Source organism: Leptinotarsa decemlineata, unplaced genomic scaffold (assembly GCF_025532065.1).
Source record: "Leptinotarsa decemlineata unplaced genomic scaffold, Ldec_3_MD MMD2_tig00002974_RagTag_RagTag, whole genome shotgun sequence".
In the NCBI taxonomy this organism is placed as follows: Eukaryota; Metazoa; Arthropoda; class Insecta; order Coleoptera; family Chrysomelidae; genus Leptinotarsa; species Leptinotarsa decemlineata.
The window spans coordinates 12,812,814-12,831,464 of record NW_027412578.1 but is presented as its reverse complement, the minus strand read 5'-3'; the positions used below and the strand labels follow the sequence as shown (position 1 = coordinate 12,831,464).

The 18,651-nt window shown below is 34.2% G+C and overlaps 1 protein-coding gene across 1 annotated transcript in view; it reads left to right on the top strand.

Moving 5' to 3' along the window:
• The window catches only part of Cad99C (Cadherin 99C), a 104,632-nt gene that overhangs the window by 61,279 nt on the left and 24,702 nt on the right, over nt 1-18,651 (top strand). Inside the window, exons 6-11 of the mRNA XM_074177501.1 lie at nt 637-730; nt 2,787-2,950; nt 8,337-8,486; nt 11,982-12,200; nt 15,015-15,209; nt 15,268-15,580. Of these exons, the coding sequence (XP_074033602.1) occupies nt 637-730; nt 2,787-2,950; nt 8,337-8,486; nt 11,982-12,200; nt 15,015-15,209; nt 15,268-15,580 (1,135 nt within the window). The remainder of the gene's footprint in view (nt 1-636; nt 731-2,786; nt 2,951-8,336; nt 8,487-11,981; nt 12,201-15,014; nt 15,210-15,267; nt 15,581-18,651) is intronic.

The following is an 18,651-nucleotide window of genomic DNA, read 5'->3' as shown; positions in this document are numbered from 1 at the left end:
ATGGTGAGTGGTCAGAGAGCTTCGCTTGGGCCGTCTTCTGTAAAGCTTTCGGCCATCAGGCAATTGCACCATAAATGATCATTGGTTTGACAATCATTAAATGAATCCAGTGGATTTGTTTGGGACCTAAACCCCAAGTTTTACCACAAATCCTTCGACATGTCCATAGGGACAGTCTGGCTTTGTTTAAAACTTTTTCCAAGTGAGCGTTCCAGGTGAGTCTTTTACCAAGGACAATGCCAAGATATTTCAACTCCGTTCCGAATGGAACGACCTCATCATTGAGGGAAAGTGGCGTTAGATCGTCCAGTTTTCTCCTCCTGCTGAAGGGGATTGTCACAGTTTTGCTGGGGTGGACAGACATCTGCTTCCTCAGGCACCAACTGTGAACAACAAAAAACAATATGAGTTTCAAATGAAAATATACTCCTTCTGAATGAAGTTTCGGGAACCACTCCTACCTCTTTCTTGAAATCATGGAAAACTCACACCGGAGAATGGATCAACCTATCTACCTACAACTGATACTAAAAGGACTACTTCGGGGCAATGAAAATCATACAGCCGGGATTTTGTTCTCATTATTGCAATCTATTAAACCAGTAAATTAAAACTCACTCTCCAATGTGTTTCCAGCTGACGCCCATCGGGACGACCATATTCCAGAACATCGTCGCCAAAGACAAAGACACCGGAGTCAATGGACTGGTGGAATACTCCATAGTGAAAGGTAATATGAATCGCGTTCTGGTCTTTCTTAACTACCGCATATTTCGTGATGGGATGAATTAGTCATGGAGGTATGTTTGCGGATGTGAATGGAAATAGAAAATTTGTCACGGTTGCTTTACGTTTGCCGAGAAAGAGCGAGTCTTCTCATTGATTTTGTTGTTTTTTCGTGAGGTGAACAATAAGGGGTTGTTATTTTTTAGAGAATGAAATTCATAGAAAGAAGAAAAAACATTTAGAATTACAATTATCTAAAACGATGTTGGCAGTTTTGGAATCCATGACGGGAACGAATATTATATAATGCCATACGCGACAATGTTAAATCTTTGACTTGGAAAAAGGGAAAAATTGGGAAAAAATTGAAAAACAATGAATGTAAAATAAAACAAACGATGAGAACGACGTTAATTTGCAAAACAAAACAATGTTTTGGCTTGAAATCAATGAATAATAAACGGGTTATTATTAAGTGAAACATCAATTTTATGCCAACAATTAAAATGGAATAAATAATCAAGATAAATAATGAAAAAATCGAAAATATGAAATAACAAATTTCAAATTATTTCTATCTTGATTCGGCCTGACATATGATTCAATTTCAATTGTTTGCATATAATAGAACATTTCAGAACGAATATCGAACACGATATCTATCAAATACTATTCAATCAAAGATCAAACATCAATCAAGACGAATAATGAAAACGGTGAACTAATGAAAAAGAAGATTTCAAACCACGCTTATTTTGATTTGGCATTTTCCATTTTATTTTTATTGTTTGCATATAATTGACAAATCACTTATAGCTGAACAAGCTCTAGAATTCATTTCTATTTCAGAACGTATATCAATCAACGATCAAATATCAATCAAGGTAAATAATGAAAAGTGTAAAAAAATATATCACATCACATGCGGTTGAGTTGAAAAACAGCTTTTGCTTATACTTCACAGATTCATCACTCATGGTTATTCTTTTACTAGTTTGTACGTATGTTTTTGTTTATTAAGTTGACGAATAAATCCTATTTATTATTATTATCATTATTATTACTATTAATAATATATCACATTTTGAACCCGCTTATAAAATAATTTTCATTTCAGAGCGAATATCAATCAAGATATCAATCAAAGATCAATAATTAATCACTAGAAGATCAAATATCAATCAAGATAAATGAAAAAAGTAAATAATATGAAAAAAACAGATTATTTAGATTTTTTTTATTCCCATATTATTGATGTATCAGTCAATGTTGAACACGCTTATAAATTCATTTCCATTTCAGAACGAATATCAGTCAAAATATCAATCGAAGATCAAATATCAATCAAACTTTTGAAGGTTCAGTGATCATTCATGTCTATTTTCAAAGTTGGACAGCATCATTCCTCCTGTATTTTGCTAATATTTCAAAACAAACATTATTTTTATCATTATTATTATTATTTACCGTAGTATGCGCTGGTCAGGGCCTATCCCCCGAAGCCCCGATACATGCGGTAGGATGCGCCAGCATTTTCAATCAACGACCACTCCCCCACACCGTGGGGTAAGTGATCATCGGTTCCAAAAATCATGTACCCTGAGCAAGCGCAGTGAGCCAAGAATGACAGTTTTCTGCATCTATCCGGCTAAGATTTCTGCCCTAGTGCGGCAAGCCGGTATGATTTTGAAATTCGAGAGTAGAAAGGGCATTATTATTAATAATAATAATAGAATAAAAAATGTAAAAAAATATTTCAAATCCCGTTTATTTTGATTCAGCTTGAATTTTCATTTCATTTTTATTATGTGCGTTTAATTGACATATTAATTAATGTTGAATCCGATCTGGTTACCGGCGTAAACCGTCCTTACCGTCAATATTTTCGATAATAAAGTTACCGGTTCTTCACCAACCTCTCCTAAATCATCTCCTACGACGGGCCCTTAGAACATTAATTTATTGTTTGAACTCATTTCACAAAAAAGTATTGTTTCTATTGAACGTAATTCAAAAGCTTTTGTAAAATCTTCACATCTGAATGTTTTATTGTATTTCAGGCGACCATTTGCCACCGGACGACGGTATCGGAAGAGATCGAATCCACAGCGAGGACGGTTACGGATATTTCGCCATCAACTTACCGCATCAGGGTCAGGTTACGGTCAATAGGACGTTGGATTTCGAGAAGACTCAGCGATATTATGTTACGATCGTCGCCACCGTGAGTAAAAGTGAAGATTCTGTTTAAAAATATGTTTTTTCGTTAACTAGCTGTCGCTCTTCTACGAACGGCATCTATCTTGAAGTTATCGCAAAGATAACTTTATGGAACTGTAGGAAGGGGATTCTCTTGAAGTGTTCACCTTCATAGAAGTAACGATCTTTCTGCATAGATGGCGGTAAATAATTCGATCAAGTACGGTCCTGTAGAGTGGGTAGGTCTTGTTTCGATAACGGCTACTTATTTAACCTCAGCTATACCCACATATGTGCGAGTTCATGCTCCATTTGTTTCCATGTAATAATTAAATTGCAAGAGTTCAAAACGAATTTATGACAATTCGTGTGGTTTCTATAATCCGAAATATATTTCTAGAAATAATGTTACGTGTTTCATAAAACCTTGCAACAGTGAGATTAACGAAAAGCCTGCATTGCGTAAAGGTCGAATTGAAAAATGTTGTTCAAATCTTTGAAACATATGGAAAACTATTGTACGTTAAAAATGTTTGTAATAATACTTTTTTTATTCTATTGACACGTACAAGAAAAATACCAAACCAAGTCAATTCACCAATCAATACAAAGGCAGAGTGAGAAAATCCTGTTCAAAGAACAAGTTTTTGCTCTTCCACTCAACCATGATTTCACTCTTTTGATAGATCTTGTGACACAGTATTCAACCAAAGTTAAAATTTTCAATCGAATTACTATTACATGCAGTAGCAATTAGCACAATGTCTCTCAGAATACAAGCACATTCCTTGGCTAATGCCATGACTAATATTGGAACTGGTATAGTAGAAGTAACCGGTATAGTGCATAGTTAAAGCTATCGGCGATCTCAAAGGCCAAAAAAATCAATACAGAGAAATAAAGCTGCTGCCAACTAGTCCACGTGGACTGTAGACTTGGCGGTTCGTATTGGATAATTTTTACTGGCCGAGTTTTATGATTGACTGAAAAGTCATAAAATGTGAGGATGGTTAGAAGAGTGGTGTTGTCAATGTTCAGTTTAGGAACTGATCGCGATTTGAGTGTTGAAATTCGATATTGGTGCAGTTATAATTACTTAAAATCTTTGTTATTTGTTTAAAATGTGGCGTCCTTGGACAAGTACTAATAGTAATAACGAGTGTGATAACAACGCAGACTTTTTCCTGTGTAGTTATTCCGAAAGCGATGGTGAACAATGCAAAAGAACAGAGCTTCCAGTGAATAAGACTCGGATGCATTTGAACATTGAAACACAGAGAGTATGTTTCAATGTATATAAGAATCTACATCTTGAGTTTGGTTTCTAGGGGAAACAAACTATTACAAGCAACATCAGATTTGACCGAAATTCGTTTCTCAACTGTACATAAAATAGTCAAAAACAAACCTTATGAACGCAAGACGCGATGTGATACGGAATTACCGAAACCTTTAGATGTTCATCTAATCGTCATCTGAAAAAAACAATATACGGCTGTTACAAAAGCAATGAGATACCTTCAATTGAAATCATAAGGAAGAAATTGAATACTTCCGGCCATAACGTGAGCTGCTGTGACAAAACTCTTCAGAATTGGATAAAGAAACTAGTATTTAGGTTTAAAATAATAAACAAAAGTCAAGCAGTTATGGAAAGCAGAAGGATAGTGGAATTGTGTGATAAATACTAAGAACAAATAACTAAATATAGATAAGAATAATGGCAAATTTTCTATTCGAACGAAACTTGGTATGACACTCACGACACAGTTATGAAAGCGTGGACTGATGGTTCGATAATGTGTACGCCTAACATGCCTGTAAACAAAGGATCGCGGCTAATCATTGTGCATTGCGGAGGAAGTAAAGGATGGGTTCCGAATTCTTTGAAATTATGTGGGAAAAAACTTAAAGACTGCAATGTTGATTATCATAAGAACATGGAAGCTGATATTTTTAAAATAAGGTTTGAACAACATTGATCCCTAATTTGGATGCGAATAGTGTAATAGTTCTTGACAACGCTTCCTATCATTCGAGACAGCTCATCAAAGTACCGAATAAAAATTCGAGGAATTTTTATTCGGTACTTTGCGGTCCGAACGCCTCAGTGCAGATATTCCAGGTAATTTAGGTAAATTTGCCTGTACTTGGGTTACAGCAGGTAATATTATTTTTGTTGGATCTTCTCTAGATTTACTGTTTCTAGGAGTGTGTATTGTTTTGTTTGATATATTGAATATTAGGTCTTGTTGTGTTTTGATTTGTATTTGTTCCTCGATAAGTGATTTATGTTATATATTTGTTTTATGAGTTTTATGTTCTCTGGTGGGGAAAAATTATGTTTGTTTTGTTTGGCGTGTGTTGCAAGGTTTGATTTATATATTATTGGGTTTTTGTATGCCTTTTTGTGCTCGTCGTACCTTTGGATCAGTTTTTTCTTGATTTGGCCGATATAGAATTTGTTGCTGTCCGAGCAGTGTATGCTGTACACCCCGTTTAGGTTTTTGTCTTCTTCTTTTTCATAGCTGTTTATTTTTTGTGTTATTTTCGTGTTTGGTTTGCATGTGATGTTGATGTTCAGGGGTTTGAAGATGTTTGTTATTTTTCTGGTTTGGTGTCCTACGTATGTAAATGCTGTCCATCGGTGTGTTGTTTTGTCTGTTGGAGTGGTTTGATCCTTGTTCTGTATTTTTTGTATGATTTTGTTTTCTAGTTTATCTATTGTCTTTTGGGTGTATCCGTTTTCGTTCGCTATTTGGTATATGATTTTCCGGTCTTTGTTTCGGGCTTCATTGCTGAGTGGTATCCTGAACATTCTATATATGAATGCGTTATAGACAGCCATTTTGTGTGATGGTGGATGGTTTGAACTTGTGGGTATAGTAGAGTTTGTTTGTGTAGGTTTCCTGTATATTGCCATTTGAAATTGTGTTTTGTTGTGGTTATATCCGATGATTATGTCCAAGTAATTAAAAAACAACTCAAAACTTAACTACCTGGACCTCGAAAAATTTTAAGACCACTATAATCGTTGTATGGCCCCCAAAGGCAACTACAGCAAGCGCCAAACGTGATGGCGGGCCCTTCCTTATGCGCACAAACTCATTTTCAATATAACCCCCACTACAGCTACATACAGAGACGTATCAATACTTATCCTCCACTGCTGTTGGCGTTTGGCATTGTTTGAATAATTTGTGTTGTTTCTGAAAAAATGTCATCGCCCAACAAAAATCCAGTCATCAATAGTCTATCATTATTTAACATTTTAATGGACTGTACTACTATCTATAATAGTGAATGAAATATGAAAAGAAATTACAAAGAAGTCATGTTCCATTTGCTACTCTAATAAAAACTAATTATAGGTACGACACTGGCCGGCAAGGGGCTTGTCGTAATACAATATGAATTTAGTTGAGAGAGTCTATACCTGAGCGATCGCTCGCCATCATGTCTGGCGCTTGCTATAAGTATATTAAATAATGAAATCTAATTTCTGTTTCTGTTTCCCTGCGAATTTTTCAGCCCAACTAGTACAGTCATCTAGATAATTGTTGCCTTTTTCAAATTTCCAGTCTTTTTTTCAGAACCGTGTCCACCTAATACACGAGCAAGTATCTAAATAACTTTGTTACGAGCTGGTATTGACAGTTGAACTAATTTCAATGCAAATCAATTCAAGAGAATTATACAAACAATTTACCTACTACATTTCACTTATAGGTGGAAATATGTTCGTTACCTTCATTTAAAAGGCGTTCCTTTCTATCGGTGACAATACTTGCGTTACACCCACATCTGTGACGCCGAAGAATGCCATTTATAATTATTGTTATAATGAAAATCAATCGCCGTCTGAATCGCAGACTGAAAGTTGATTGATTGTTTGATTGGGAATATTTACTAGATTCAGTGCCACATTAGTTTAGTCAATAAAATTTGTAATGATTACCGTGCAAAGGTGACTGGATGAGTGCAATATTATAAAAGAGCAATGGGGAATGTTCCTCCTGACGAAAATCAAGTAGTTTTCATAAAAGAGCTCTAAAACAACGCATTTTGAACTCATCATTTCAACCTTTTTCTTTAAAAAATTAACTAAATACTTAAAAAAGAGGAATGAAATAATGCATGCAACATTTCAAGGGATTCGTTTCTATTTCACCATTTGGCAACATCGGTTATAGCTAATAAAGGACAACGAATCTGTTACCTGTATGAGACAAACAAAAATGACATATTTCAGAGGCATGCTGTTCTGTTCACTTATGTTCCGAGTTCAGAGACATTCTGTGGCATATGACATTTTGAGCACCTAACCTATCTTTCTCTATATAAATAAATAACAAAACAACTGTTGTTTATGTAGCTTGTGGGGGTGGTATTGCCTTAATTGTTGATTCATAAAGATAATTTACCTTTTTTAAAGTAGAATATGTGTAAATTATTTCAACTTGATATAGGCGCTGTTGTCAATATGTAAATTAGAAACAAATCCCTTTAAAAACTAAAATCCAACATTTGAAACATCAATTTGAATAGGTACCTACTTTTCGAAGTGAATTTGAAAACTCATGATTTAAACTCAACTTTATTTTGTTCAAACTTGCATTTACTGTAATAACCCAAATTGAGGAACATTCCCCATTGAGCGAGAGAGGAGGAATTTCAAACGAATTTTCTTCGATTATCTTCCACCCAAAAATTTTTCACACACCAAAATGTATTTAAAAGAATTTTCAAGACTGAATGATAGACAAATTATAATTTTTTTTAACATTCAAATTACAAATCGCGGCTCTTTCAGTATTGCCAATGGTGTAAAAATACATTCGTCACTAACACACTAAATAGCAGATGGCTTCAATGAAATAATGAAATGGACAAAATCTACACTTTATCATACATTTTAATTTTACTATCTGGCATCAATTAGACCTGAATAAAAATATATTATTCAGTAATGAAATCTAAATGTTTTCGTACGTTTCAGTCCTTTTTACGCAAGCAAAGTCGTAACTAGGGTTTCCCAAAAAATTTCTGGAATCTAAAAATACAGTTCCCATAAAACAACTCCGGAGAAATTCCTTAGACCGATTCTGTCGAAATTCGGAAATCAACTCGTGTCAGTACCTATCAAGTAGGCATGTTGAGAAGTCCCCGTGAAGTTCCTCATAAACGTCAATCCAAGCAGGCTGCGTTTCACTGATAATATGTCACTTTTTATTAGGGTTATATTCAGTATTTTCGTAATGCCGAAAGATTTTGACGGATTTCGAAATCTCCCGATCAATTTTTAGTCTTATACAATTATGAAAATTATTTCGGTGATCATCTGATCAATTTTTACAGTGTCTTCAGTTTTCTGTTATGATAGTTTAGCTGGAAACTTGTTTTTGTTCCAGGATCGAGCTAGAGAGGAATCCCAAAGGCTGTCTTCTACAACGACGCTAACTGTGAATATCAAAGATGATGATGATCTTCCTCCCTCGTTCATTTACAAGGGATGCATGCTATTGGACGGGTCTTGCATCAACCCGGAATATTCTGCTTCGGTAAGTCGACTATAAACATATTCATATTTGTTTCTTGGAAATAACGACTTCGAAAGTTGAAATTTTGACTTCAATCTCGAAATCATGATTTTCAACTCGAGATTTGGACATTGATTTTGAAATTACGACTTTCACCTCAAAATTTGGACTTTAAACTTGAAATTTCGATTTCAACTCGAAATTTCGACTTTTATCTCAAAAATTCGACTTTCAACTAGAAATTTCAACTTTGATTTCAAAATTTCTACTTCAGTCTCGAAATTTTAACTTTCAACCCGAAATTTGGACTTTAATGATAAAATTATTTCAATTTTGATTTTGATCTCGGAATCAAGAATTTAATCTCGAAATTACAACTTTAACCGCGAAATTTCGACTTTCATCTCAAAAATTCAACTTTAATCTTAAAATTTTGATTTCAAACTCAAAATTTCGACTTTGATTTTAAAAATTCGACTTTCAACTATAAATTTTTACTTCAATCTCGAAAATTCGACTTTGGACTCGAAATTTTGACTTTAATTTCAAAATTTCGACTTCAATCTCGGAATTTCGACATTCAACTCGAAATTTGGACAGTAATGATAAAATTCCGATTTCAATTTTGATTTTGATTTCGAAATCAAGAATTTAATCTCGAAATTACTACTTTAAACGCGAAATTTCGACTTTCTCTCAAAAATTGAACTTTAATCTTAAAATTTTGATTTCAAACTCAAAATTTCAACTTTCGACTGAAAATTTCTACTTCGATCTCAAAAATTCGACTTTCAACTATACATTTTGACTTTAATTTCGATTTCAAACTCAAAATGCGGGCTTTAATTTCGACTTTCAACTCGAAATTTCGACTTTAATCTCGAAAATTCGACTTTCAACTCGAAATTTTGACTTTAATCTTGAAATTTCGATTTCAAACTCAAAATTTCAACTTTAATTTCGACTTTCAATTCTAAATTTCGACTTTAATGATAAAATTTTTATTTCAATTTTGATTTTGATCTCCAAATCAAAAATTTAATCTCGAATTTCCACCTTTAATCTCAAAATTTCAACTCTTTTCTCAAAAATTCGACTTGCAACCAGAAATTTCTACTTTCAATTCAAAATTTGGACTTTATTCTTGAAATTTCAATTTTGAACCCAAAATTCTGACTTCAATTATGCCTTTCAATTAGAAATTTTGACTTTAATATCGAAATTTCTATTTGAAACTCAAAATTCCGGCTTCAATTTCGACTTTCAACTCGAAATTTCAACTTTAATCTCGAAAATTCGACTTTCAACTCAAAATTTTGACTTTCAACTCAAAATTTTGACTTCAATCTTGAAATTTCGATTTCAAACTCAAAATTTCAACTTTAATTTCGACTTTCAATTCTAAATTTCGACTTTTATCTCGAAAATTTGTTTTTCTACTAGAAATTTCGACTTTAATGATAAAATTTTGATTTCAATTTTGATTTTGATCTCCAAATCAAAAATTTAATCTCGAATTTCCACCTTTAATCTCAAAAATTCGACTTGCAACCAGAAATTTCTACTTTCAATTCAAACCCAAAATTTTTATTTCAGTTATGTCTTTCAACTATAAATTTTGACTTTAATATCGAAATTTCGACTTTAATTGTAAAAATTCAACTTTAATTTAAAAATGTCGACTTTCAACTAGAAATTTCGACTCTAATATCGAAATTTGGACTTTGAATCTTGAAATTTCGATTCAAAACTGAAAATTTCAACTATAATTTCGGAATTATGATTTTCAACTCGAAATTTCGAAATTTTGAAAAGAAGATCTTCCTCTTGAAGATGATCACTTCGTGATCGAAACACGTGTCGAGGTGTTAAAATAACTGTTTGGTGTTGGAAAAAAACTCTAGTAGTATACGAATTTAATCTCGAAATTATGACTTCAAACTCGAAATTTCGACTATGATATTGAAATTTCTAAAAATCAATATGAAATCGGCAGTTCCAAGTGTCGGTAATCTATGACGAAACTGTCAATAATCGATAGTTTGAAGTAATGGACAATTCAAAGTGTCGATTATTCATAATCGAAGGTTTAAACTGTCGATTATATACATATAATACATAATATACATATAATATGAACTGTCCATTTTAGCAAATCGATACTTTGAACTGTTGAAAATGTATAACCAGCAGTTTAAACTGTCGATTATTTATGAACTGTCTATTATAGTCACTCGATACTTAAAACTGTCGATTATACATAACCGACAGTTTGAACTGTCTATTATCTATAATTATCGATCTGGAATATTTTGCTTTGGTAAGTCAACCATAAACATATTTATTAGTCTGGGAACGACAGTTTCAACTGTCGATTATATATAATCGACAGTTGAAACTGTCGATTATATATAATCGACAGTTCAAACCACCGATTCACATAAACGACCGTTTGAACGGTCGATTATCTATAATCGACAGTTTTAAGTGTCGGTTATTTATGATAAAACTGTCGGTTATATATAATCGACAGTTTGAAGTATTGGTTGGCCATAATAGATTATGTATAAACGACAGTTTAAAGTGTCGATTATGTTTAATCGACCGCATATTATATATAATCGACCCTTTAAAGTATCGATTATAAAGTGAAAATGCGCTATATGGCCTTTTATCGCTTTCGTACAAAACACATCTATTGTTGAACAAATCCATACATTACGAAGGTAAGAATAGACAACACAAGTTGAGTCAAAGGAATCTATTACCTGCCGCTTTATTTCGTCTTTGTGCCAAAGTTGAAACAGGTGTTGATACCGATTCAGTAGCTACGCAAGAAAAAATTAGGCGCATTCTTCGGGAACGGTGATCCGTACACCTGAGATCACACCGCAGAATTCTCTAGAGAAGGTAATATGATATATTGTGTATGCGCCATTGACGGACATATTCACGGGCCTTTTTTTCGAAACGTTTTCCCACGATTCGTCGCCGATACTATTCCCATGTATGATTCGACAAAGTGTACAAGAGATGAATTTGCATACCAATTACTTCAATTACGATCGCTGGATGATGTGGGTCATTTCTCAACCTATTTCGCAACGATGTCACTGCTGAATATTATGTAAATATATTATGAGCTTACTGTAATATCATATATTCGAAAATTTTGATAATTCTTCCAGAGTATCAAGTATCCTATTATAATGATATTGATAATTATGAAATCTGATTATCTCATAACGTAGATAGTCGTATTTCAAGTAATGCAACAACAATTAGATTTTTGTTATGAATAATGACAGCGTACGCAGTGCCCTCTAGATAATGCATGGAAATCAATATGAAATTATGATTTGCCACGTCAAAAAACCCGGGTTCCAAATATCGTAAATTGTCTCAGGAATACGTCTTATGTTACACCCTGTATATGGCTTCCAAATGATAAAAATACCATCCAGTTGTATCTTGTTTTGCCCTGATCGATTATTAAAAGCTCTCCAAAAATGACAGGTCTCCAGTGGCGTGCTCCACGGCATCCTCAACGTGTCCCCAGAGAAAATCCAAGCCGTCGACATGGATACCATCAACTCGCCGATACGGTACTCGTTTGTGAGCGGTACCCCGAATTCTTACGTGGACTACTTCCGAATCGATCCGGACACCGGAGCCGTGCACCAAACCAAACCAGTAGACACTTCCACGACGAAGAGATTTGCCATAATTATCAAGGTGAGTTCGAATATGACAGTGTGTTCTTTGAAACGGGATTTTACAGGTTGTCAAGTTTGACCAACCTTTCCACCGATTTTGTAAAAACGAACTCTGGGTTGATCTTTCTTGACATATTTACATCATGATTTAAGGTAAAAATTTCAAACAGTTATTTAAGTTCCGTCTCCACCGATTATTAGCAAAAAAATTAGTTTTCATAGCCTAGTTTTACTATCCATTATTATTAATTTGTGTGTAAAAAATAGCAAATAACTGGTATGATAGTAACTAAACATTGATATAATGTTTATTCGACATATTCAAAGATCCCAAACAAAAATACGGAAGAACAATCAAAAATAAAAGCGAGTTATAATGAATAACAAGTCTATTGGTGTTGAATTGTTTTTGTTCTCTCGGAATCTAGGTTAATGATATTTCGTGTTTCACGATTGTGTCTCTATTTTTTTCTCAAAAGAGTTATATCAGTGTTGTCTAACATTTTTGTTGGCGATTAAGCTGTGGTTAAATCGATATTCTACCGTTCATCAGATAGCAGATCTGAATTTTATATCTATAGGCATAGTAGAATTAATTTCATAATTGCACCTGATACTGATCGTTATAGCAATGAATTTAATCATTATTTTGATGCCTCATCTTCACTTTAAGTATGTGTCGGCGACTGATCATTTGCCGGTAGAAACTGTTTTAATCTTGATAATTTAGATTTATTATTTCAACTTTAATCTCAAAATTTCAACGTTATTCTCACAGTTTCAACGTTCTACCCAAAATTTTGACTTTAATTTCGAAATTTCGACTTCAATCTCGAAATTGAGAATTTAATCTCGAAATTACGACTTTCACCTCGAAATTTGGACTTTAATTTTGAAATTTCGATCAAACTCAGAATTTCGACTTTAATTTCAAAATATCGACTTTAATCTGGCAATTTTGACTATCAACACAAAATTTGGAGTTAAATGTTGAAATTTTGATTTCAGTTTTGATTTTAATCTTGAAATTGAGAATTCAATCTCGAAATTACAACTTTAAACGCGAAATTTGGACTTTCAACTCATATTTTGGACTTTGATCTTGAAACTCTGATTTCGAACTCAAAATTTCGGCTTTAATTTCGACTTTCAACTCGAAATTTGGAGTTGAATGTTGAATTTTGATTTCAATTTTCATTTTGATCTATAAATTTAGAATTTAATCTCGAAATTACAACTTTAAACGCGAAATTTCGACTTTCAACTCATATTTTGGACTTTGATCTTGAAACTCTGATTTCGAACTCAAAATTTCGGCTTTAATTCCGACTTTCAACTCGAAATTTGGAGTTGAATGTTAAATTTTGATTTCAATTTTGATTTTGATCTAAAAATTGAGAATACAATCTCGAAATTTCAAATTTTGATGCGAAATTTCGACTTTCAACTCAAATTTTGGACTTTGATCTTAAAATTTTGATTTCAAACTCAGAATTTCAGCATTAATTTCGACTTTCAACTCGAAATTTGGAGTTGAATGTTGAATCTTGATTTCAATCTTCATTTTGATCTATAAATTTAGAATTTAATCTCGAAATTACAACTTTAAACGCGAAATTTCGACTTTCAACTCTAATTTTGGACTTTAATCTTAAAATTTTGATTTCAAACTCAAAATTTCGGCTTTCAACTCGAAATTTGGAGTTGAATGTTAAATTTTGATTTCAATTTTGATTTTGATCTAGAAATTAAGAATTTAATCTCGAAATTACAACTTTAAACGCGAAATTTCGACTTTCAACTCAAATTTTGGACTTTGATCTTAAAATTTTGATTTCAAACTCAAAATGTCGGTTTCAATTCCGACTTTCAACTCGAAATTCCGACTTTAATCTCGAAAATTCGACTTTCAACTACAAATTTCGATCTTATTAGATCTTATTGGATCGGGCACACTTGCAGACCGGTTTCGGGCTCATTGACCACTCATCAGTGTTCAAGCATAGCCCACTGACTAATAAGAAAGTTTTTCTTCCTTATTCAGAGGAATCGGGAAAATTACGGATATGCAGTTGGTTAGTACCTCGTCCACTAGATGGAGTGACATTTTGTTGTTTCGCTCCAACTTTGGAAGAGGAATGAAATACTCTGAAAAAGTTCCGATTTCCAATTATGGAATATCATTGACTGTAGGTCGATGAGTGCACTGATAAGTGGATAATGAGCCCGAAACAGGTCTGTAAGTGGGCCTGATCCAAAATTTAAAGTCGACTCTTTCAGTGGTATTGCCAATTGATTATGCAGGAAATTTTCTGTGAAAATTCTTGCACTGACGCCTGTCGGATATAATCCAACGCCCTTCGTGGTATTAACCAGGGGAGTAGTTGTTTTCTGATAGGCGTCGGACCATTCAACCTACTGTGTAGGTATATTCGAGACTGGCTTGAACGTTTTAAGTTCATTCCTTTAGATTTGAAGAATGCTGTTTTGGATTTTTTTTGAGTCGTTTATTTGTATTCTTCGTCATCTTATGAGGTTGTATGAATGCATCTACCGCGTGCTCTTGATGATACAAATACAATCTGAAACGTTTGCCCTAATTTAGGTAATTCGAATCACGAAGTAGACTTCGAAGAAATGTAGGAAAATGGACACAAGAATTGTCAAATCGCCAATTTTTTATCCTGAAGCATTCTGTAAACTTAAAAGATTTCACTTGTTTTTTATCGTCGTACAAGAAAAACATAATTTTCATCTATCAAGTTCTCAGTTTCACCATCTTTATGTTCAACAGTTACCTCAATGAATTAAAATTGTTTTCATTATCGTACAGGCCCAAGAAGTGTCCGAAGCCAAGCGATCCACAACGGCAAAACTGTTCATCACAGTAAAACCCGTAGACGCTCATCCACCGGAAATAAAGTTGTCCGCCACGGAAGGTTTCGTCGACGAAAACGCCCCCATCGGAGAGAAAGTCGTCGACGTTGATGGCCAGCCTCTGCTCGTCACAGTCGAAGATAAGGATTTCGTAAGTGATAGTCAATGAACGAATTCATAGTTTGCAGTAATCGTTATCCGTTTTGAAGGGCCCTGAGGATCCCAAGCCGAGCTACACATTCGAACTGACCTCGCCCTATTTCGTCATAGACAAAGTGGGTCACGTGATCGTCAACGAGAACAACTTGGATCGGGATCCGCCGAATCCCGGGAAATTCAAATTTCAAATCGTGGCCCGCGAGAAGCCGGGAGTGGCTGCGAGCGCCCCCACTTCGGTCGCGGTGACGCTGCGCGATGTCAACGATAACGCCCCCATGCTCCCCATGATAGCGCCGGTTTCGGTGCCGGCCGGAGAAGGCAAAAGGGTGGTCACCACGATACAAGCGACGGATAATGATGAAGGTAGGATAGTGATATAAAGTAGATCGTGATATAAAGCAGGGAGTTCCCCAGGGTTCGAATTTAGGCCCCTTTTTTTTTAAGTTTTTTGCTAATGATCTAATTACGGTCATCATTAAAATAAACTCGGTATTCGTTACAATTTATGCTGACGATACAAATATTTTGATTGTTGAAGACAACTAAAACTAAGACCTAATATTTCAATTTAAATCTTAGTTGCCATGGAAATGATATTACAGTTTGACACTTGTGAAAGATTCAAGTGTACTATTGTCAACAATATTCACCTTACAGTTCTTCGAATTATTTTGTGTCATGGCTGCGAGATTGAGCGTGAGAGAGAAAATTGAAATTGTACGCCTTTCGGGAGATGACGTTAGAAGTGCTAGAGAGGTTTGTAGAGTATTTAATGAGAGACATCCAGATCGTCCTCGTATTAGCTGCGGTACGGTAAATAAAATTAATAAAATATTCAATGAAACTGGTGTAGTATCAAAAATGATGTTAAAAAGTAATCCTGTACAAAGACGAAACAGGAATAATCAAATCATTTTAGATTATTTCGGAAATAATCCTAATGCCAGTATAAGGAATGCCACTTTAGATTTGAATATTCCACGAGAAACTATTCGGAGATGTCTCAAGGCGAAGAATATTAAACCTTTCACGCCAAAATTACACACACTTCAAGAAGGCGACGAAGCAAGACGCCTGGAATATTGTTTATGGGCCCAAGGAGAATATTTAAACAATAGAAATTTCCTAAAAAATATTTTATATACCGACGAAGCCACTTGCATTACAAATGGAGTAGTGTCATCACAGAATTGTCGCTATTGGGCAGCGGATATTCCTAACTGGGTAATAAACTGTAAAAGCCAGTATTCCCAAAAAATCAACGTGTGGTGTGGGATATTGAACGAACGAATTATTGGTCTTTTCTTTTTTGAGGAGAACATTCATGCGCAGAGGTTTCTAGAATTTTTAAACACAGAGTTTTGGGATGCTATTCACGAGCTGCCAATCAATGAACGATCAAAGTTAATTGTCCAGTTAGATGGGTGTTCAGTTCATTATGCCAGAGCTGTGAGGCAATGGCTTAACGAACATTTTCCAAACCGATGGATAGGCCGTGGTAGTCCGTTTATAGAGTGACCACCCAGATCTCCAGACCTCACAGTTTTGGACTTTTTTCTCTGGGGACTTCTCACACAAATGGTTTACAAAAACCGCTCAAGAGATAGAAATGAACTTTGTGCAAGAATTCGACAGGTATGTGCAGATATTAGCCCTCAAGAACTAAGGAACGTAATCAGAAACATTCGTAAGCGCTACGACACATGTATCAAAATACGTGGTGGATTAGTAGAGGCTACTAGAATATGAGTTAGAATTAATTGTTGCACTGAATCGAAACATTTCAATAATTGTTATTAGTTACGTTTATTAAAATTTTTTGCTTCATTGTTAGTTGAATTGTGTGGAATGTAATTCCGTTATTTTCATTCAAATATTTACGCTATTTGTTTTTTTTTTCATCTGGCGGCACTTTATTGTTGAAATCATAAAAAAATGATATATTGTGACTGTTAGTTGTGTGAGTTTTCGAATTTTTGAGTTGTCATAACTTTGTTAGTAATGAATATTTTTTCATGAAATTTTGATCACACCTATTTAGAGGCACTCTGAATCCAGTGGCGTAGTGATTTTTTCAATAAAAAAATCGCTAATAAAAAATCCCGATTTTCGACTAAGAAAAAATATCGTAGTATGCCCTGAAACTTTAATAAACATATCAAATTTTGTCCCAAGGTAGACCTTTTGGTACTTGACATTGAAAAAAAAATTATTAAAATCGATTCACAACTTCAAATTTTAGGGGGGTGTTTCCATTAAAAATGGGTCACACTGTATGATAAAATCATATTGTGGGCTGAAAAGAACAATTTGAAACTGAACAAATCTAAAACTAACACCATATTGTTCAGCAGACGTGATCAAAGGGATTCGAATGTGATACTTTATGAAAATAGTGATAAATCAATTAGTCCTATAGAAACTGTAAATATGCTAGGAATTGTTCTAGATAAAAAATTGATATGGAATCAACATATTGATATAGTATTTCCAATACCAATTGGAACAGCACAGAGAAGGAATTCCCGCCTCGACATAGGCGTCGGCATATTATTTTAAAGTGGTAGTTTTTCAGTTACTTATTCCTACAATCATAGCAATTGATCACCCCATGAAAAAGTTATCTCAACTGAATTTTTCCACCATGGGTAATTATGAAAAACTTCGAAATTCAAGGTAGTTGATTTCTGAGTCGAAAATTCTAAAATACAATGAAAACACAAATAATCACACCGAATTCTCGTCAAACATATATTTACAAAATAATAGAGGGCAACAAAATTGCTAGAAAAATCAAAATTCTTCTTCGCAATATTCGGATGAAGTGAAATCATCATCGGGTTGAATAACGATCGGATTTATGGAACTTTGCACATAATATTTGTTCTCTTCTATTATAACGTGGGCCACACAGTTCTTCCACACATCACTATTACCTACTTCATTCACCACTCGCCTTATATTGTCAAGCACTACAGCATTCAAAGTCGGTGACTGATTACATTTCCGCAAGCTTTGTTTCATTGTGGCCCAAACCATTTCAATTGAATTGAACACGCAATAGTATGGAGGCAAACGTAAGAGAATATGACCACGTGTTTCAGGGCTCCAGAAATATTTAATTCGATCCTGGAAAACATGAAAAATAGTAGCTCAGTTTTCATTTTCAAACGAAATGTGAAAGATTTTCTAGTGCAAAATTGCTTTTACTCCATAGAACAGTTTTTAGAACATCACTTCTGAGGGATTTTTTTTTTCTCATCTATTTATCTACTTATTTGCTTTTGATTATCTACTACATATAACCGTTTGTATGTTTTTTATGCGGTGTTTGCTATTAGTTTGTTGATGGTATATGCACTTTGTATGAAACCCTTCCTGAGACTTTTACCATACAGCCTGTACTGTCTCAAGGAAATAAAATCATATTATTA